The sequence below is a fragment of the Chelmon rostratus genome, chromosome 13 (genome assembly GCF_017976325.1).
Source record: "Chelmon rostratus isolate fCheRos1 chromosome 13, fCheRos1.pri, whole genome shotgun sequence".
Taxonomy (NCBI): domain Eukaryota; kingdom Metazoa; phylum Chordata; class Actinopteri; order Chaetodontiformes; family Chaetodontidae; genus Chelmon; species Chelmon rostratus.
In genome coordinates this window covers 11,889,783-11,912,155 of record NC_055670.1, presented here as the reverse complement: position 1 = coordinate 11,912,155, position 22,373 = coordinate 11,889,783, and the positions used below count along the sequence as shown (strand labels likewise).

General features: G+C 40.5%; 2 protein-coding genes across 3 annotated transcripts; both read right to left on the bottom strand.

Annotated features, from left to right (window-relative positions):
• Positions 1 to 317: 317 nt before the first annotated feature.
• dnajc3a (DnaJ (Hsp40) homolog, subfamily C, member 3a) lies at positions 318 to 13,892 on the bottom strand. The gene is made up of 12 exons (XM_041950943.1): positions 13,701 to 13,892; positions 12,995 to 13,105; positions 12,783 to 12,907; positions 12,007 to 12,081; positions 10,376 to 10,528; positions 10,057 to 10,238; positions 7,861 to 7,980; positions 7,414 to 7,519; positions 7,195 to 7,315; positions 2,045 to 2,177; positions 1,450 to 1,598; positions 318 to 857 (listed from the first exon to the last, which is right to left on the bottom strand). Exons 1-12 carry the CDS (start codon positions 13,780 to 13,782, stop codon positions 703 to 705), a joined length of 1,512 nt encoding a protein of 503 aa, XP_041806877.1. The 5' UTR covers positions 13,783 to 13,892; the 3' UTR covers positions 318 to 702.
• Positions 13,893 to 16,220: 2,328 nt separating this feature from the next.
• Positions 16,221 to 19,150, bottom strand: LOC121615792 (claudin-10-like). Of its 2 annotated transcripts, none has more exons than XM_041950227.1 (5): positions 18,817 to 19,150; positions 18,558 to 18,656; positions 18,391 to 18,472; positions 18,151 to 18,258; positions 16,221 to 18,045 (listed from the first exon to the last, which is right to left on the bottom strand). In XM_041950227.1, the coding sequence occupies exons 1-5, from the start codon at positions 19,046 to 19,048 to the stop codon at positions 17,853 to 17,855; spliced, it is 714 nt and encodes a 237-aa protein (XP_041806161.1). In that variant the 5' UTR covers positions 19,049 to 19,150; the 3' UTR covers positions 16,221 to 17,852. The 2 variants fall into 2 exon arrangements, with proteins under 2 accessions (XP_041806161.1, XP_041806162.1); XM_041950228.1 differs by having other exon boundaries at positions 16,242 to 18,045; positions 18,558 to 18,719; positions 18,817 to 19,072.
• Between the last annotated feature and the right edge of the window lie 3,223 nt (positions 19,151 to 22,373).

Here is a 22,373-nt window from a genome sequence, read left to right as displayed (position 1 = left end):
CCCAGTGTGGTCCGTGGATGTGTGATTCATACACTGAAAGGTCTACAGTGAAGGGATTTTCCTTCCACTGTAATTTGTTCCACACCATAAACCATTTCACTGTGTGAAAATGCATTTCCAGGGATGAAAAGAAGTTAAGATGGTTGCAATTAGAGAAAGGTTAGATGTTATGATGAGGCACTGTTTCTAAATGTCATTTCTCAAAACTAGCTTCAGTCTGTGAATCCAGCGAAGTCACTCTCCAGCCTGCCCGTACAGCAGTACTCTTGCCCTTCAGTTCAATCTATTGTACATAAATAGTTCTTTATTTACAGTTCAGAAAAACTCCATTCATATAAAAATAGCACTGTACCTATGTACAAATTTAATCTTACGAATGGATGTGAATTGTAGAGTGTAAATACATGGAAAAGATGCAAACGTCAGAATTAACCCCTTACACTTGACAGATAAAAGCTGCTTCACACATGGCAAATATTTGTTAGCACAGCAACAGACCGTCCCCAAACGGAATTCAAAGTTGTATTATTCAACAACAAAAGATGCATCTTTAATTAAAGTCACTGAATTAAAGTCACAATTCGCTCCACATTTCTGTGAGACTTATCGGAATGCACTGACATCCCTCATGCCGGTGATCCCCCTTTTAAATAGGGAGGAAAATGCAAAAATCCAGTCCAGCTCTGCTGGATCTGAGCCTCCTCAGTTGAAGTTGAATTTAAAGTTGAAGGGTCCAGAGCCAAATGGATTGAAACCCTGGAAGTTGTTGAAGCCTCCGTGGAAGTTATGATGACGATGACTCTGCTGGCTCTCTGGATCCATGGGGTCCTCCCCGTGGTCGAACTTTGTTCTCATCTCTGAAGAAAACAGATGGCGTGTTAGTAGCGAACAACTTAATATATCTTCATGTACAGCTTTTGCATTAGAAATTAATTGCTGCAGGAATTAAAATTAGCTTTATTTCATTGTTGCCCAAAAATGATAAGACACTTTCTGGAAACACTGTTGAAAAAACCTTTTCCCATTTTTCAGTAAGAAGGAAGGAAAGGGAGAAAAAAAGTCTCTCAAGAGGTAACATACAGGACTTATCTGAATTATAAAATTTCCTAACAGTCTTTTGTTTGGCCTGATTTTAGCAGCTATTGTAGGAATAGTAGTAGGAAGTTCCTGGAGGAACTAAGACACAGTCAACAGTGATGAGATGCAACATGTGAACAGAACTAACATAATTCTTAAACTACACGATGCACACTACAGTGTGGTTCTGTAAGATGGTTTGGATAAAACCTTTTTACTGAAATAAAAATGCTGCCCAGTAAAATAATGAAGGTCTCAAGCTCCTTGGACAAAATAGCAAGCTGTTCACAGCAGCCCCGCAGAGGCCTGACATTTACTGTGAGACTGGCAGTAACAACTTTCCACTGACTCTGCAGACCGCACACTTCTTACCTGGATCTGTGAGAACCTCTTTAGCCTGAGCAATGTCTATGAACTTCTTCTCAGCCTTCTTCTTTTCCTCTGGATCCTGGAAGTTGTCTGGATGCCACTGCTGTGCCAGTTTCCTGTAGGCTCTGATAATCTCCTTTTTCTGGGCAGTCCTGTGACAGGGGAGAGAGAGAGTATTGTCAGCAGATTTATTCAAATTAACAAACGCTTCCCTTCGCTTCTTTTGAACATAAAATGAATCAAATAACACTCATCTAAGTGTCAGGGTTACCACATTGTCTGTGAAAAACCATTCCTGTTTAGAACTAAGGCTGCTTTTATAGCCTTAAAATGCATTTTGCTTTGAAGTGTCAATAGTGCTTCTTTAACACAACAATGCTCAAAAGTGATAAATATTGTGGTCTCTTTTAGTGGAGTACTGCATGTTCAACACACTCTGAAAGCAACAATCAATTGCTCACTGGTAATCTTTTAAAGCAACACATGTCTAAAGAAATACTCAATTCTTATCGATTTTGCCTGAAGAATCTAGAAAATTCCCTATCTGAACCACACCTAAATAAATCCAAAGAATCACCCAAAAGGTATCAGTTCCCACCTCTTCACTCCCAGGATCTTATAATAATCCCTCCTCTGAGACTGTTTGAGAAGTCGTTGAGCTCTCTCCAGGCCTTCTTTTATCTGACGGTCATTCTCACTGTGTTTTGCTGCAGTCTCGTAGTCCTTAATAGCTGGAAAATAAAAATGCAGTACAGAGTCAGTATTGCTTACTCATCCACGGCAGCTAATGGCAGGTGAAGTACAGTATTTAAAGACAGTCCTTCAATGGAAAAAACCCACAGGCTTCTTTGTTGCGGCAGACATGCTTGTGTTAAATTGTCTGTGAGCAAAGCAGCGAATCCTTTTATGCCACAGGGTAATGTTATGTCTCTGAGCCTCCGATTAGATAATGAACCAAACAAAAGACACCAAAAATTACGTGGATCAGTGTGATGGAATTTTCTGTCGCTTGACTACACCTAGTGGGGGCCTCAGAGTCATGGTCAGACAAAGGGGTCGTCTTCAGGCCAGCTAAGGATCCAGGTGAAGGGAGAGTCTGTTTTGCTCTGCTGGAGTACAATGCAGCTGTTTGGTTCTTTAGGGAAACTGGCTGCCTTTGGATCGGGAGAGAAGCTCCGTTGCTGAGGCGACCAAGGGCATAGTTGATGAGCTGTGCTGTCCTCCAGACATTGCGGGGTAGACTGTCTCCTGTTATAGGAATGTGTGGACGGTGACCTGAAGACACTTACTACATGAGCTGGGGAACTTCAACAAGCATAGTTCCTTGTTTTAGGTATGGAGAGCCAAACCCAGCTAGGATAAAGGACTGATCACTGGAAGCATCCCTCAGAGTTGAGGTGGCATCAGGCAGCGTTCAGTAGACCAAATTCAGCATTTTTCCTTCACAATCAGCTAACAATAATTGTATGTATAATAATATTTTTCAATCTGTGCCTTAGTTTCCTCATCGTCACACCGGCACTGCTGTGAGTCACGTCTGTATCCGGTTTCTTGATTCTCCACTGCTTGATATTTTCAGACATCTTCACTAATACAATCAAACATTACAGCAATAAAGATGAGACATGTTTGCTGTGGTTTGTGGCTGAGTTTCGATTCATATCCAAATGATTTTTGTGATTTTTTTTTTTGTGTGAGCATCCCATTGTTAAAAGAGAAAGACTAAAAGTCTTGCTGACATGCTCGCAATGACAATGCCAACATGCTGATGCTCAGCAGGTATAATGATTACAATGCTCACTGTCTTAGTTTAGTGTGTTAGCACGCTAACAGCACAGCTGAGGCTGATGGGAATGTCAGTTTATCAGATGTTTTGTCTCAAAATTGTGAAAAGTGATTACAGGTCATCCAAAAGGAACCGTGGACGTCTGGGCTGACCACAAACTGGATAACAAGGAGTAGACATAGTCACCGTGACATCACCTATTGGTATGTGGACTGCATTTTGCCTAAAATTTGGCATTACATATGTTGCCGTGTTGTTTTTTTTTTGTTGTTGTTGTTGTTGTTTGGCGCTGGACATGACCGTATTTGGACGAGAGGGTGAAGCTGGGGAGGATATGCATTGCTACGCCTCTATGCTGATTGGATCTGACTAAGAACCTAAGGACACGCCGTGGTAGCGACTTAAAGCATAACCTGCTTTATCGTCTATTTTACTTTAAACGGGACCACATGAGGACTTCAAATAAGCCATTGAGACCATAAACTCATTGGGAAACTGTTTACTGAGGTCATGAAATCAAGTGAGAAGTAGGGTCATTTTCTTTTAAGCTTACATACAATAGGACTTCTTTTTGCCACCAGTGGAGTCGCCCCCTGCTGGCCATTACAGACAATGCAAGTTTAAGTCACTTCCGTATTGGCTTCACTTTTCAGAGCAGGAAGCCCCGGCTACTTATTATACCGTCTGTGTGCTAACATAGATTAAAATCAATTAGGCTACTATATCTGACATGTTGTCACATATTTTGAAAGACAAAAAACTGCACTTAGTGAGGTATTTACAAGTGTTCTCAGTACAATGATCCATTTGTAAAACGCCTGATCTTGTACTATTAAATGAAGCACTTAATTCATTAAGTAAGCCCCATCACCTTCAGATCACGTTGCAGCAGCTTCAGGCTGTTTGTGTGCACACGTTAGGGTGCTTTGAAGCTTGTTTACCCTGTGAGGTGTACTGAAGTGAATTTAACACCCATGGGTCCTGACAGTTTAAAAGCCCTCATGAGGTTTGGCCTTCCCACCTGCTGATGGGTTCATGCCATGTTAGTGACAACATGCGCAGCCTCAGCTCAGCTCAGCGGCTGCAGGATCTTTGTGATTTCAGTGCTCTGGAGCTGACCTGCCTGGAGCGACGGTGATGTTAATTGTGGGTTTACTTGGTTGTTTGTGTCAGTTTTTGTTTTCTTTTTGAATATAGCGTGTTGGGGAATTGTTTTTTCCTCTCATCTAAAATAAAACTAAACACCAAATTTTTGGGTTGTACACCACAACTTGGAACATTGTGGATAAAGCCCAGGCTTTCCTTATGGCTGCTATTTTCTTTGCGTGTGTTAACTTAAACATCTAATATATCTATGAACTATTAGCTGAGGTGAAGCAAAAATTAAACATCACTTGTCTCCCTAAATCTCAAGTGGACATGAACGAATGAAAATCCATTCCAGCTTGTTCCTGGAGAGCACCAAACGTTAGCTTTTGACTGTTCTCTAAAAATCTATCAACATGGGATAAAGTTTTACTTTTTCGAGCACTTCACCACCAGATAAGTCAGCCGGAGGGCTTTATTTTCAGCCCCTGCAGAAAGTGCAGCTCTGCGCTGAAAAAATGCCGTTTCTTGATGCACACTGAGGTCGTTTCCTCGCCTGTGCCAGTTTGCCATTTTGGTGACTCACACTGTGCCTCTCAAACAAACTTTTTTTATTCACACTGATTAACTATTAGACATATTTAATTGCGTGGCAAAAACTTTTGTCTTTCCAGGATGATATGGTGACCCTACAGCAGCAAGCCTGTTCTGTATGACAGCCTTTCCTTTTAGCTGAATAAGTGCCTGTACAGCCATCTGAAAGTGTCAGGTGTGAGGTAAAAATGTTGTTTCATCTGCAGTCCCTGACTTGAATGACACGCACTGTCAAACTGTGGTCATACACACACACACAACAGATCCACTGCAGTTCCCTTGATTCAAGCTACAACTAGCAGCAGGCTGCTGAAAAACAACTACAAAAAATCTCTAGCTTTTTGGGCATCACACTGGTTGGTTATGAGTCATTACTTTACAATTTTCTAGTTTATGAAGTGCAAATCAATATGGATGTTGAAGCCTGAGTTGAAACAGCTCAAAGTTTCATGGAAATTGTGAAGAAAATGAAAGGAACCTGCCCAACATTGAACATCTGCCAGTACTGATACCACCCCTATACTTTTTGTTTTTCCTTTAAAGCTGCTGTCTCTAGACTTCTTACACTGTCAACTTTGAGATGTCAAATTTTTCAACACTACAGGTAGGTTTTCTTCTTTTACAATGTTGCCCCGTTCCTTTGCACGATGTTTCTCGAGAAATCTATAACGTTTGTGGTATTAAACATTCATTCATTCAAATTCAAGGGACGACACCCCTTGACATCCTTACATTTTGTCCTTCTGCCTTTTTGTCCATCGGGCAGCTGCTCTCACATTACTTGGTTTTTCACCGTATCTTTGTAATTTGTTTTCATTGGATTCTAAATTTTGCAAAATTTTGTGTTTTTGGGTAGTATTCGACTCATGATTTTGTGAGAGTTTCTTGCTTTAATACACTGAGCAGCTGGCGTGAAAATGGTTCTATAGGAACCACGGTTCACAAAACCACAGAGATGGGTGGCATGCTGATAACCGACAGATAAACATAAAATGTACGCAGGGATTTAGATAAAAATATCCACTGGTTGTTTGCACAGTGGTAGCAGAACGTCAGGTGATGGGTAAAATGACGGCTGGGAGTCAAACCGTCTTCACTGGACTCTCTGCAATCTGACAACAGATAGATGAGAACATGTTTCAGCCTAATCCCCCCTCAGTCAGCAAAGGCTTCATGGAGACAGGAAGTGCTGTGTGTGCGTTTTTGTTACCTATCAGGGACCTTTTCTGCTATAAACACCGACCTTTCTTGATAAACAAGAAATTCTGTCTCATTTTAGGCAGCAGTGCGGGACAGCTCTTCATCTCACAGGCTATATTTATCTCTAACACACTGTGCTCTACACCTAATTCTAATTATACTGTGTGGGATAAGCGCTCAACCGGATGACGTTTGTCTGTTTCAGGCTTTAGACATAGTAGTTATATGCCATAACCAAATTAGACATGGACACCCTAGCTGGATTTATCTACATTTAGTCTTTTTTGTGCTTATTTAAATTCAGAGTCAAAATGGATTTGGTGATGAACAGAAAGATTGTGATAAATGAGGCAGAATTTACTTGGATGTAAGCATCCCCTTTTCTGACAGTAACGATCACATTGACGTTCACATTAAAATCACATTTACTTTTTCCAGGTGACATAAACACATTACAACAAATACAATAATCAGATAGTGTGACGTGTCATTAATAATTGGACTTTATTTCACTATGTTTTTTTTTATGTAGTGTTACAAGGGCCCCTTGTGTTCGACTCCTGCCATGACACCAGTACAGTAAAAGTTCTAACACCTGATTTGTATGGATGAGGGTGGGCCAAATAGCAGAAACACTGACCTGTTTAATGTAATGCAATTCAACAGCGTCACAAACTGCAGCCTCCGAAATGAACATACAGTAGTTTTAAACAAAAGTCGAACATTAAAACCTTGGTGACCGTAGAGTTATATTTCACGACTGCATTAGTTTCAGCTCGGTATCTCTAATAAACTGGTGTGAAGATTTCAGCAACCTCAATTAAATGGTTTAGACATTTAGGTAGATTAACAGATAGATGAAATGGTTTAGATAGTTAGATGTGTGTGTTAATAAATCTGTATACCATGTTTCCAAAGAACTATATACAGTATTCAGTCCATCTTCAACAAAAACACACAGTGGCCCTGGACTTTCTCCACTAAAATGAACAAATTCCCAGTGAAGACTGGCAAACTCAACAGACCGTCAACCTGAAAAAGAAATCAATCTTAACACATACAGCTACATCCGACAGGCTTACCTTCCTCATACTGTTCCTCTTGGATGTAGGCCTCAGCTCTGTCCTTAAGCACGTTAACGTTCTCGGGGGACGACTGGAGGACTTCGCTACACACCGAGACAGCTCTGCTAGCCTGCTGGCTCTGGTCACGACACAAAGAAAACGCACTGCTTGGATGTATTGTTTAATGAAGTAAAAGAGTGACTTAATACATCTCATGGCAGCAGTAAGAGGTCTTACCTCTGCCAGCGCGTGGCAGATGCGCTCTTTGGCAAGCAGAGAGAATGGGTGCACGTTGGGCTCAGTCTTCATCACTGCCTCGTATTTGCTCACTGCATCTTCGTACCTAAAAGAGCAGGAGGCAGGTAGGTGTTGGAGCAACAATGTGACACTGTCGATAGAGGAGAATGCAACATTGCACCCACAAACGTCACGCAACTCTTGTTTCTCGCTCGGTTTAGTCTTGTCAATATGACATGTTATGTATGTCAAGTATGATGTGACATCCATTCACATTAAGATGGGATTTGCATGCCTGTTTGTACGGCCAGAAAGTCGGAGTGCTTGAGGGAAGGAAGCTGTCATTCTACAGCTGATGCAATCCATGGTATTCAGAGGGGATATTGTTTATTTTTACAGGGATATACAGATCCCTGAGCACACACACACACTCGGACACATACATACCTCTGCTCTTGCATGAGTTCCTCTGCAGACTGGATCTGTTTGTTGAGCTTTTTGACCTGCTTGTAATGGCTGTAGCACTGCTTGTGATCAGGGTCAAGCTTCAGGCACTCACGCACCTCACTGCAGATCAGGTGAGAGGAGGAGGAAGGTGAGAACAGGCTAACTAGCCATATAACATGATGTACATGCTATACTGCCAACTTACAGAGCGTGGACAAAAAAAAAGGAATACCTTAAAATAATACATAGCAGTCCAGCAGTGAAAACACTTGATTTTAACTATGTAGTCATTTTTTAAGCTGTAGTTGGTATTGTTGATACACAGCTATCCCGTTATGTATCATACGGTTCCTCCGGATGTTTTCTTACCTTTTATTGCTTGCCAGATTACAGTCACTGTTTTTCCCATGTTTAGGATTGGCTTGTTTAGGTACATATGCAAATAATAATAAGCTAAATGCCAACTAGTAGTGTGTGCCAGCTATGAACAAACTGAAAATAATAGTTTTAATGTAACTTTTCAAAGCAGCCTGGTTCAACTTACAGCTGTTCAAAGTGGCAAGATAGGTACTGTTTGAATCCGTAGTGCACAAGAGTGGTCAGTGTCTTCGTGATGACTGACACTGGAGGTGTCATCAAAACAAAAATGACCCTCAGGTTCAGAGACAATAGTCTCAATAATGAACAAACTTCAGTGAGGGACTCAGGTGTGTATCAGGAGATGCTGTTTGGTACCTGCCCCATATGTAAATAATAAACACAATCTTTCTCGCTGTCCTCAGTGTCTCTTTCACTGTTCTCCACTTCAGCTTCCTGCATGGTGGATGATGAAGACACACCTCCCACCTTGGTTTTTATTATGCTGAGATGTGAAAATCCCCTCTCACATGCTGAACTGCTCAAAGGCAATTTAACCACTTTGCTAATTTCTAGATTGCTTGTATTTGCTATTTGAACCAAGTCATACACAGAGAAGTACAGAGTTTTCATGCTTGCTTTAAGCGCATCCATTCTCTCACAGTCTCTGTCTAGTTATAAGATGTACTACTATTGAGGAATGGTGCATTTCCTGAGGCAATGCTGAAAACTGAAAGAAAAAAAAATGACATGACTTGAGGGATTTACATCTGATTTCAAACTCCTCAATTAAACCCTGAGTGGATGTGTCTCGTCCCTGTCAGCATCAGCATTACAAACACAGTGTGTCCTTTGGCCCTCAGCATCAAGCAAAAGTGTGAACTGTGCAAAGGCCACGATGAGTTCATCTTTACATTCTCCAATGGTCCACCTTTTCTTCTGAAACCTATTGGATGTGGGCTTCAAAGTGTTGCCAGTGACAAACATGTTGGCCAGAAAACAGTGAAAGCGCTCTGTGCAGATATGCTGCAGGTCACTCTTTTTCACTTGTAGCAAGGTTCACTTGAATGGTAAGCAATGACCTTGATATTTTCAACAGTCTTTCGTGCCTCCATGCAGATGATCTGATATTGTGAAACTTCCCCACTTTCAAAAAGGAGATTCCATACTCTTCACACAACTCCTTCAGCATGGCAGTCTTAAGTAAAACTGCGATAGCCTGACATTGGAATGAATAAATGTCTTACAGCATGGAACCTTGTGATCAGCTGATTTTTTGCAGTTCTTGAGGGTGTGTGCAATGCACTGGTTTCGTAAAAAAAGGCTGCTGTACATACCAATGTTGACAGCGGCCCTGACTGTGTATATGGCAACCAACTCGAGTCATTCAAGCGGACATCATAGAAGGGCTTCAAAAGTCCATCCGTTATGGCCTGTGCAGTTTGGTTAGCATGCAACTCAATCAGTCCAAGGAAGTCTGAGGTAAGTTGTTTGTTGTTGGACACAGACACAATGTGTCTCATCTCATGGAGGCATAGTACGCAAAGGCGTAGGACTTTCAAACAACTGATGTTCGACGTTTCTGCTTTTTGTCACGCATGCATACCACTTATGTGCACCCCTGTTTATGAGCCATCCTCTGTTATTCTACAGCACTGCTCTGACATGAAGCAGAGCTTCAATCTATCACTTTACAAAAAACATATGTATGTTTGAATACATAATGTCAATGTAGAAAAGTGGCACTTTGTTGAATGCTGGTACTTGTCACAGCATCTGAAAATTACACAGTATGTGAGCTTCCTCAGAGAAAGCAGTCTGTAAACAGTCTGTACTTACCTGAGGGACATCTCATGGTCTCCAAGACTATAGTAGATGGTGCTGAGTTTGTAGAAAGCCTGGGTATTGTCACTCTTCAATTTGGATGCAGCTTTAAGGTCACTGATGGCCTTCCCCATCTCTCCCATTTGAATAAAACACTCAGCTCGCATTTCACGAGAGGTCACATCCCAAATGCAAGTCTGTAACAAGTGAAAAATAACTTATACAGAACTGTGTACTGTGAACACAATGTTCTGTAAGCCCTGCACTGAAAATAGCATGGACAATATCATACTTGCAGGAAAATTAGGCAATGCCGACAAGGTAGGTATCTTACCTCAATGATAGTGTCAAGCTGGGCAGCAGCTGTCACATAATCCTGGCTGTTGAAGCTGCTGCGTGCCTGAGTCACCAGCCGCTGAATTTCATCTGACTTTGTCAGCTGACTCTGGGCTTCCCTCTCCTCTTTGTTGTTATGGTTCGACTTCAGCTGGAACATCACAAGGCAGGGCATTACATTGCATACTCAAAGTCATGATTAAAACAGTATAACTGATAAAGGACTGAAGCACAGGACAGAGTATGGAATATGAGGTGAGAAAATCTGGGTCCTTCCCAAACACATTCCAGTATGAGAGCTTATATTTCTGAAGAGGTTCTTGTGCCAACATTGCCTCTTGAAAGCATTGCCTATCACAGCAGTAGCAGTACTTACGATTCTCTAAACCCATTACATTCTAATCATCCTCATCATAGCGGCCATCATATTCACAAGAGCAATCTCAGCTAATGACACATCATTTACAAATGGACCTGGGTACCCTGTAAGTGTTTCCTGCGAGCTCAGCTTAGGAAAGAGCGTAATGCATAACTGTGATGCATTGTGCTAGGCCACCATTGTAGACTGCTGAAGCAGTAGGACAGTGTGCACCTCTGCCAAGATCCCCTGACATTACACCAGCAAAGTGTTGTCCCCATAAAACTGCACAAGCTCAGGTGCCTGTTGGCTTCTGCTGGGAATGTGGCTATTCGTCTTGAAGGAGGAGGCATCACACCTGATTTCCATTAAAATTCTACTCCTTAAGACACTCACAGAAAGTGACTGTTTAACTCTTATTTAAAAAAAAAAAAAACCACTAATCATACAGTTTAGCAGCATGCATTGCATCCTTTCATATTTGCAACCTGAGGTTTTACATTACAGCTTGCCAAACAGAAATACAAGCTAATCTTAAGTTGATTGGTTAACTGTGTCTTTAATAAAGGGAAATGTAAAGACAAGGAATTAATGGTCAAAGCAGGCCACATGCCTTGTGACAGCGTCTGAGATTCACATCCTATTCCCATATTGAAGAGGAACTTCCTCACTTGAGAATACGGCAGCTTTAGATGGAATCTAAGAATTAATACTACATATAACAAGGGCATTTGTGTCTTCTGGGGGTGTTGTGAAACTTCACTGTAAAATGGTCATTTTAATGGAAAAGGCATTGGTGAGCTACTGTCTTAATCCTTAACGAGCACCTAAAAATGATCCCTGAAGGCCCAAATGAGAGTTCACCGCCAATTTAATCATCATCTACATCTTGTGAAAGGGCTTACAAATGCAGGGTTTCAGTGCTCTCAAAGGTCTTTCGTAGACTAAGTGCATCTGTTTTGATCTTCCATGCAACTTGGCGTCAAAGAGTTTTAATAAGTCCATTCATCCCATCAATAACAATATACTATAACAATACAGTATAGTGAAGTGCGCACACCTCATAGAAGAACATTAATACCCTTCACAACAATTAAGCTGTTAGCAAGTTAAACTATTACCCTTATTTTTCATGCTTGAGTTTAGTTTCACTACAACACCAGACTATAGATCAACACTGACACCTCCTGGTGAAATCTGCTTATTTAACAAAACAGTGTTTTCTTCAGTCTTGCTGCTGTAGAGTTTCAACCTGACATTACTATACTTACCACCTTCTTAAAGTCACTCTCTGCTTCATCTAGCCTCCCCTGCTTAAGAAGGAGATTTCCTCTCTGAAGTCGTGCCTATTAAGAAAGGGAGAAAGAACTTGTTTTTCATAAGACTGCAAATATAAACTTATCAACACAGCTGACATAACTAACCTTTTTCCAAGCACAATTTGTGCCTGGAGTTGATTTAAACTATAAATCTTGCACATATACTATATATACACACGTATAGCGTCCTCTTCCAATAATTTGCATAAATATGTCTCTCACAGAATACTGCCAGCTGTATAGTTTAAGTGTGCAGTGTGACATAAAACTGTACGCAAATAAACTGAATTACAATTTAAATGATCAAATAAATTATTAAACAACTAAAGAACTGCAACAATTAATTAACTAGTTGTCAACTATTAATATAAATCACTAACTATTTTGGTAATTGATTAAACGGTTTAAGTAATTGAGAAAGTTCTCTGATTCCATTTTCTTAAATATGAATATTTTGTGGGTTTTTTTTTTTACTCCTCTATGACTAATCTGAATATCTTTGGGTTGTGGACAAAACAAGATATTTGATGAAGCAGTAATCGACATTTTGCACAATTTTTCCACATTTTAGAGACCACACAACTAATCGATTAATCAAGAATATAATCAACAGGTTATATGAGGATGAAAATAGTTGTTAGCTGAAGCCCGAAATAATTCAACTATATGTTAAACAAATTATTTAAGTAAATTATTTCAAAACAAGTGGTGCAAAAACAAAAACTCACAGATGTGAAGTCTGGTTTGAGCTCAATGACTTTGCTCAAATCTGGCAGTGCAGACTTTGACTTCCCCATTGCGAGGAAAACTGTAGCTCTCCTGTAGTAGGCCATGTAGTTCTTGGGATCTCCGTCTGACGAAAGGACAAAGAGAAGATTGCTACACAAAGTAAAAAATTATACTTCCTACAGTAAAAACAAGGCATGTTTCTGTCACTCACCCACAGCAGCATGGAAATGAGAGAGGGCATCGGCTAGCTGGCCAGCAGCGAGCAGTTTCTTCCCCATCTCCATATGGTTGTCCACACTCCCATCCCTGCCACATTTCACTCCTGGAAAACATACACAACAACGTTACTGATGTATTCCACCATAACACTGAGCATATTCAGCCAGGCTACCACAGCACAGTACTCATTTTTAATTTACTTGCGTTAATTACTGACCAGTGACAGAAGGTAAGGTTAGCATGTCAATCAAACCAGTAAAGTTGAGTTCGAGAGATCACTTTGACATGTAAGCTAGCTGTCATACTGTGTCTTAAGTTTACGTCAGAGTAGCTTACACCAAAGATACGAGCGTCAACTTCCTTAGTTCATTAAATAAATTGTTAGCTAGGTTAGTGAGTTTTTACCTGTAAGCGCAATCAAACGGGTGACTTTAACAGATATGCTAAAGATGGGTTGCCTCGATGTAACTGATTAGCTAGCTTAACGTTAAGTGAGTCAACAGTTATCAGTTTTTCTAGCTAACATTACCACTGACATTAGCAACAAAACGTTACTTTAACTGAAAGCAGGGTGTGTGAACCATGGTCAAAGTTCTTACTTAACTCTACGTAATGGTAACGTTAAGTGCACAGTAGCTGTCATTAACGTTAGCTTGCCTACTAAAGTATCGTTAGCTATGTTACAGTGAGCTTCTTACCTTCATATCTCAGATCAATCAAAACAAGAACATATGGGATGTAAGTCAGTATCTTGTGAGCTACATGGTCGATGGAAACCATGGTTAGACTTGCACCAGACAGGTCCTTTGGCGTTTTGTCCCTCAGAGCCGGTGTTTTTTTTAACTAATGTTTCCCCCAATGCTCAATGGTCCCATGTGTTGACTGCTGTTCAGCACTGCCTGTCTTTTCCCAGTCACAGCAGAGCCGCGAGCTCAACCGTCCGGTCGTGGGTGACTGTGATTGGCTGGATTGTTTGGAAAAGCCCGCCCACCTCTGCTGGTTCAACAGAGAGCAGCCACGGCAGCACAAGACGATCATCTGTGTGTGTGTGTGTGTGTGTGTGTGTGTGTGCGTGTGTGTGTGCGTGCGTGTGTACGTTTGCAATAAGAGGTGAAAGTATTTATATCATCTAGTCATGTAAAAGGTTATCACAAAGTACTGTGTTAAAGTAACATCATGCAACTATTACGCTTTTAAATAGCAGCTTCAGAATTTCGATGTTAAACTGACTTGCAATAGGGACAAAGGCGCCTTTTTCATTCCCACTTAGTGCCCTGATCGCCTGTTCCTGAACTAAGTAAATTGTGCTGTGCGAGTGTGATGTGTACACTTTTAAGACAAGGTAAGGTAAGACTTTACTGATCCCACGCCTTGGAAATTCACTTGTTACAACAGCATGAATGAAAAGAAGAGGTAGAAAAAAACAAGTAGAACAAGGAGACAATAAAAAGTTAAAATCAACTATACATGCTATGTATCTTATATCATGTATCAAAATATTGCCTTGTGATGAGGAAAATACGAATAATACATTACACTGTATTTGGGCTATTGCACAGTAAAAATATATATTATTGAACAAGATAAGTTGCACAGATGTAATGGATATTAGCATATCATGACACAAGTAATGGAGTGGTGCAAAAAGTAGTTTTGGGATGTGAAACAACATCAACACAGTGCTACGTTAAATGATGCTGGACACTGTTAGACAGTATGACAGCCACTGGAATGAAAGACCAGCGCTAGAGTTTGTTGCTGAAGGAGCTACTTAAGGCCCACATGCAGGGATGTGAGAGGGGCTGTCCATGATTGATGTGAGCTTGGCTAACATCCTCCTCTCACCCACCTCCTCAATGGTCTCCAGAGGGCAGTCCAGGACAGAGCCAGCCCTCATGACCAATTTGTTTAGTCTTTTTCCCTCTCAGAGCTTCCACATTTTTCCCTCTCAGAGATTCCACATACTCAGCACCACTGCGTAGGACTGCAGATGCCACACACCACCAACTACGGGTCTTCAGTTAAGAAGAGGCTAGTATTCTGTTTTTGTCCAACATACAATCTCTGCACTCCTGCGAAATATGAGCGAGCAGATACAGTAGCTTGGAAACAGGCCAGGGTAATGAGCAGGGGTGCAGATAACAGGTTGCGTATCAGGCAGCAACTGGACTGGGTCTGGGTTATAGAATAGTCAGTGTCATGAATTGAATCACTGGGTGGACACTGTCAACAGTTTGCACTGTGAAGCTGTTACAGTCCAGCAGATGGCAGTAATGAAACATGGACGTGAACACCACAAATGTTGACAAAAGAAGAAGACAACAGCTGGCATTGGCCATGGATTTCTGGCCTTCACACATTTATGGTCAACACATTTGACCCAATGAAGTAACATAATGTCTCTAAAAAACAACAGACATTAAGCGGCTACTTTGGCGGTCCACCTAAAGGAACGTCAAACTGATCCCTAGCAGAAGAAAAGACTTATCCCCGGAAAGTGGCTCCAAGATGTGCTAATGATGAGGCACCAAAATGTGATGCAAGATATGTTGTCTGCATCCAAATCCAGCAGATAAAAAATGTGTGCTTTGCACAGGCTCAAATAATTTCAATTGTCCATTAAATGATAAACAGGAAAAGATGAGCGCATGATCGTGGCACAAGCAATTCTTTCTAAATTGCAAGTTGCATGAAGAACAACAGCAAGCTCTGTGTAATGTTACTCCAACTTCAACAAGGTGGAGTCTCAAATGCTGCACTGCTTTTGACCAGTGCAGCAGATGAGAGGGGGTTCTCACATCTCAACATGATAAAAATCAGGCATAACTCTTGCCTGTCACATACTTGTCTCAGGTAGCCACGGTACATGGTACCAATTAGTGTATGAGATGCATTGGGCTTTCACCTAACTCCAATGTAAACCCGTCTGTGGCAATATTAGACAGCCCGAGCACCTGCTCTGGACATCCAATGCGTTCTCATCCCAGCAACGCACAAAGCTTTCCTGCCAGAAAGCCTTACTAACATTTGGTTAAATGAGACAGTCGCAGATTGGTTAGGCATAGTTCACTTTTGGATCTCCGGTCTCCTGGGTGAAAGGGTACCTTATGTGTCTGTATTAGATGTTCGGCGTACAGCAGTGGTGTAAAAGTTAATTAAACTCAGACACTGTAGGGGTGCAACACTGCACAAAATACCAATTCTTGCATGTTGCTTTAACACTAAAGGTCTCACAATTCTTTAGAAAGAATATGGTAGTTAAACACAGCCTACTTTTAATGTCAAATTTAAATACAGTGTACTGTGATGTATGGTGCATATGAGAGTGGTAAATTTGGGAGGAGACATTAGGAAACAAATGGAAGAAACATTCAGATTGGTAAAAGTACCAATTCCACAATGCAAAGATACTCCATTACTAGCAAAATACTTACATTTAGAATTTTACTTAAGTAAAAGTGCAAAAGTCTTAGAAGTAAAAAGTATTCCTGATACAGAATGGCCTCTGTCAGGGTTCTTATCATATTATTGGATCATCATTAATGATGCATTACATTGTGAGCAGTATTATTAATATGTAGTTAATTTCTTTATATACGTTTGGCTATCTATAACGATGCACACATGTAAACTGATCATATGTTTTGTATGTGAACATAGGCACAGTGCTGTAGTAAATTTGCTTTAATCCTGATGATGGTCCAGGTAGAGCTAGGTGTTATGTTATTTGATAGTTTAAAGCCTTTTTCATGTAATTCATTTACATGTTTTTTGATCTTGTCATAAAACCACCATACAAATTAGCTTGGAACTTGGCTCATTAGACTGAGGCTATAGAGTGTAAGTGCAATATTTAATCTTGAAATGTGAATTTAAGTAGCCTATTCATTCTCACAAATCTGTTTTCTAACCCAATAGTTATCAGTTGTATTCTTAATGTTCAGAATATTTGAGTGTTTCCTCGGGACAAATGAGGCTTTGTGGTATAATGAGATTTTGTTAGAGGCTTATAACATTTGGAAACCATTTCTTAAGCCCATGAATGGGTCTTGTAAGACTTGGTACAGTTCGGGAGGATTCCAGTGAATCACATGAGCATCCCTACATTCACTCATCCCATTACTGTGGTGTGAGAATCTTGTTTTTCAATTACTTATTCTTTCTGTTTTGAATCAATATAAATATTTCTGTTTTATTGCAAATTTGAAAAACACCCGACAGCGTCTGACGGTGGTAAATAGTGTGTTCATGTATAAAACAGTTATATCCACATTTCTATATGGATCAATAATTTGTGCTTCAGGTCAGAGCAACAACATGATGCATCAAAATATGTTCAGATAAAATAATGCTCAAAAAATGATTCATGGCTACAACAACAAACAACATAATTCATAAACACATGTCCTCCTAAGTGATCTTTTGAATTATTTTATGATATCATCCACACCATGATGTGTTTCATTTTCTATCAGCAAAGCAGGCATTCATTGTGAGTCCACTCTAGTGCCTAACTGTAAATGATGTTCAACAATGACCTTGTTGAGCATTTAGTGCACCTAAAACACGAACAAGCAAACAAAAAGAGCACACACATAGGATAATGTAGACATCTCACAGCAGGAAAAGCACAGGTGTGAACAATGAAAAGAATGATGGCTGCATTCCATTTAGCTGCTTCAGTTTCAGAGTATTGTGCGTGTTTACACACTGTCACACAGTCATAGCTTACTTGGACACATGATTAGAACACAGCCATCATTAATGTCATTGGCGGGACGCGTGCTTTTCCTAATATGACAAGTCAAAACGTATAGAAACACAGAATATTCTCCACTCCTGAAAAGAGGTCACACATATTCATTTATCGCTGACGTCTTGGTTGTAGTGGTGATCTCAGAGACGCTGCTGACTCTGCTGCCACTGGTGGTCCTTGATTGTCTGCTCTCACTGGACCCCGTACGAGATGAAGACGCAATGCTCTTCTTCGTTGCAACAACTGTGTAGGGAGCAGGGAACTGGTAGGTGGGGAATCTTTTCGAGCTGTGAGGTTTAGATTCAAGAAATGAATGGTTATTTTTTTCTGTCAGTGAATGGGGTTAAATAATAGACATGCTGGGAAACAAAAACAGAGCGGAAGTATATTACCTCGAGTGGCACCCTTCCCTCCCTGCAAAGATACTGTAAATAAGGCCTCCAACAACAAGTAAGGTGGAGCCTCCCCAGCCAATGAAGACACCAACGCCTATTTCAAACCTGGCAATAAACACAAGTATGATACATAAACGTACAGTTCTTACTCCATAAAATCATCAGACGAAAGTTGATGCATGAAAAAAAGTGAATCTCTTGTATGTTTTATCAGTGTCACTTAAAAATTGTACATACTTCTGAGCTCTGAAGTTAGGGTCCTGAAACTCTGCTCTAATTTTGTTTCCATAATAGGAGAAAGCAACCATAGAACACATCCCTGAAATAATAAGCACATATCAATTTTAAGATGTGTATTGTTGCAATGTGACTTTTTTCAAATGGCTCTCAGCGTAATTTCGTACCTCCAATAAGGTAGTTCATCCCTCCGGCAAAGGTTACTCTAGCATTGGCAATCTCTGTTCCTCCAATCTTAGTACACTTCATCCCCACTAAGACCAGAACTGATGCAAAGAAGGACAGGATAATGGAGATGATGATAAGAGCACGGCACATGTGAATGTCCCCTGTCCAAGAACAGCAAAACAATGTTAAGAACAGATTATAAGATTATAAGTGTCTTGTTTTCTTACCATGTCTTGTGCTGACATACATTTTACTTACAGTTCAGTGCAAGCATCGATGGAATCCCCTTGCAGTCAGATACTCCAGTTGAATCAGATATACAGTCCTTCCACAGGTTGGAGAAGTAGTTTGAAGTGGTCAAGACTATGCTGTCGACCTCAGACCAAGTCCAGATCTCTGTGGGCATGGTGGAACATACCAGGATCCATCCAGAGACACAGACCACAAAGCAGCCGATCTCCATGTACATCACCACAGTCCTGTAACTCATGCTTGCCCTGAACCTCTACACAGAGAAAAGGAAAATCCAAGCAAAGGCACTACAACTTCTGTCCAGGGCCGTCTGCCTGACACTCCCTCCTCGGGTGCTGCATGTAAATGGAAACACACGACGCCAAACCTGGTTTGTGTACATCATCACATGTTTTGCCTTGAACTGTGATTCTGTTTTGTGAATGTCACCTTGGTAATGTGTTTGTTGTTGGTGTGACACACAGGAGTGTGCCAGCAAGGGTTCCTTTCAGTGCACATTTAGCTCTCAGTTAACATGGTGCGTTAAAGTCTACAAGTGTGAACAAGAAGGTGGCACCGCATGAAATCAAATTAAATGGAAAATTAAATGGAAAAAGAAGGGTCAGTATAAATGATGCCGCTATTTTGTGTGTCATGACACTGATGATGTTGAGAGAAGACTGACACACCCATAACTGTGTAAAAGGTTAAAGTGAGGATATAAGGGTGCAAAATGAGTAATGCAATATATTCACTGACCAAAAAAAATAGTCATTATAATTTATATATATATATATATATATATATATATATATATATATATATATACTGTATACAAATACAATTTTTATAAATGCCTGTTTCTCTGCTGTTGCTATTTGTTGTGCCTCATGTTGTGATTATATCTTGAAATAGTTTGCATCAAGCGCTTCACAAGAGTCTCAGCTTTCTAAAAGTGTATAAGATCAGTAGAAACGTAAACATAACGTTCGTGTCCATAGACGGAAAGAAAAATAAAGATTATGAAATGCTCCTACAACCTGCAGGCGGGCCGTCGGAACAGTAAGGGTTAATAGAGGTTAATAAAACTACAAGTGTAACCATAACTGTATAAGCCACTCATGTGGTGCTTTAGAGCTGCATTCTTCTTATAGCTTCCATCCTTCTCTATTACCCAATAATACTACTAGTAATAACACTGAAAGCAAAAGAGAAATCACCTACTCTTATTTTCTGATTTGCTGAAATTGCGGGACACTATAACACTGTCAAAAGGGGCATGCACAGAGCAAAGATAACTGAGAGCATGAATGGTGCTGCGGGTGACTGACTAGGGATGGTCAAACACACAGGGAATTACACTGATAAGGGAAGTGAGTAAAAACGTGAAAGAGCTTATTATTATGCACTTGCATGAATAATAAGAAAAAAAAAATCGGCACCTTATTGCATGTACACTGTATGTGCACACACCATCAATATGACTGATAACACTAACTTTGATGCTTTACTAGAAGATGAACTTGCATCATTATTACTATGTATGCAAATAATTTTGCGTGTTATTAGAAAGGCTATTCAGCATATAATTCAAAATCTAAATATATCACAAGCTGTTGAGAAGATTCTATATAGAAATGGGGCCACAGTCAATCTGTTATTAAGGAAATTGTGGACCCCACATGCAATGCCAATCTCTTGTTAAAAGCATGCGGAAAGGTGCCCACGCTTGATAAACCTGTTGAGTATGTGTGTGTTGCAGGAAAAATAGAAAATCTTTCATCTGTGATCCTTTTCTAGAACAGTTAGGCGTTTTAATAAGTCAATCTGATTGTTTAGAAAATACTTTAAATTCATTCATCAGGTGGAAAGGTATTAGAGTTATACACATCCTTTACAGATTGAAAATAGTATAAAGACAATCCAATCTGTCAGGAACAAGTTTCAAGACATTTAATTTGACTGTATAATAATGATTTTGGGACTGCTAACCCCCTTAGACAGACCCGCCCCCCCACCCCCAATAAAAAAAAAAGAATAAAAAAACTTCTACTCAGTTGGCCAGCTCACTTTCAATCACATCCTTGTTGCATTCAGCTGTCACTCTTGGGAAGAAGTACTGATGTCAGTTTGGTTTTGGAAGTTTTTTCGCTCCACTGCTCAACAATGTAAAGCTTCTTGAAGGGCATGGCAATTCTGTAGATCACCTCAATGAAAATCTGAAAGGAAGTGTAGTCATTGTGCAGATAACCTTGAAGCACATGGTCTCACCAAGTTTTACATTTTTTAGATTTGACAAACCAGAACACTGCATATCTTCCCACAACAGTGTGTTTGCAAGATGTCACGTACCGAAAATGGAATGATTGAAGTCCTCAGTTCCCTCCCCAGCTCAACAGCCATTCACACCAGGACTCGTGACCCTGATGACTCACTCATATGATGGTCGGGTGGGTAAACGACTCACCCATTCACACCAGGACCCACCCATTATAGTCCATTGACCCATTACCCCCATGGTCAATGTGACCTTAACGACTCACATTATAACTAGGCGGGTCTATGATCCTGCAAGAGGATAAATACCTGAGACTTCCCACCAGTCAGTTAGAACTGAAGAAGATGAGAGATGAAACGTCTTCTAGAACCACAAGCAAGTCCAGTTGCCTTTTGGAAGCACTTAAAAGGACCATGACCTGGATGAATGAGAATCTTCACAGACATCTTTTGGGGAATGGCCTGGCTTTCCTGAGTTTTGCAAACTACATCACATTTTGGTCATCAGCGGTGCAGTTGCACTTGTCGTTGAGAGGCTGACAACATGGTACAGGTTCAAGCCTCTGCATGCGTCAGGAACTGAAAGACCACTATCCTCTGACAGCATATAGGATCGGTTCCAAGCTGCTGGCGTCTCTGAAAAGATTTATTTTCTGTTAAAAAGTATTAGTATGTGGAAAGCTATTACTTGCATTTAGAATGGTGTATTTGTTTTTTCAGAAGGACAATTATAGACCACGTCATATGGCTTTGAGTCATTAAACAATATTAAAAGACTAAAAAGAACTGCTTCAGATGAATGTAAGACAGGTCAGGTGTGCAACTTGAATGATATTGAAGACCTCTCAGATGAGAAAGCCACCATTAAAGTCTTCTGGGAACCATGTGTGACATGGTTCCCAGAACCTGATCCGTCAAAGTCTGGTGTAGAACAAGGCAGTGTGCCTTAACCTTCCGTGCCTTACTCTTCTCCCACTCAGCATACAGTGGCCAGCAACCATTCCTTCTTTCTCCTATCAGCTTGAATTACACATAAAAAGAGGACATGAGTGGGGAATTACAGCAAATTATGCTCTGCAGTATCTGAACAAGTAAACATCAACAGGAAGAGCCTTTCTCAATGCACAAGTGCGAGAAATTCAGGGATTTCACCATCTACAATCCATAACCCAGGGAAAAATCTGCACATAAGAGGCAACACCGACAACCAACATGAACCTGTTACCTTTGATCCCTGAGGCAGCACTGCATTGAAAACTGACAGGATTGTACAAAGGATATTAGGACATGGACTTGGGAACACTTTG

Coding starts and splice junctions, on each gene's coding strand:
- LOC121615792 (XM_041950228.1), bottom strand. CDS start 19,048: ATGAGTTACAGGACTGTGGTGATGTACATGGAGATCGGCTGCTTTGTG. Junction 18,259..18,390: donor CCTAACTTCAGAGCTCAGAA/GTATGTACAATT, acceptor GTTTATTGCCAG/GTTTGAAATAGGCGTTGGTG. Junction 18,046..18,150: donor AGGGAAGGGTGCCACTCGAG/GTAATATACTTC, acceptor TAAACCTCACAG/CTCGAAAAGATTCCCCACCT.
- dnajc3a (XM_041950943.1), bottom strand. CDS start 13,782: ATGGTTTCCATCGACCATGTAGCTCACAAGATACTGACTTACATCCCA. Junction 12,908..12,994: donor TCATTTCCATGCTGCTGTGG/GTGAGTGACAGA, acceptor TCCTTTCGTCAG/ACGGAGATCCCAAGAACTAC. Junction 7,520..7,860: donor GAACTCATGCAAGAGCAGAG/GTATGTATGTGT, acceptor CTGCTCTTTTAG/GTACGAAGATGCAGTGAGCA.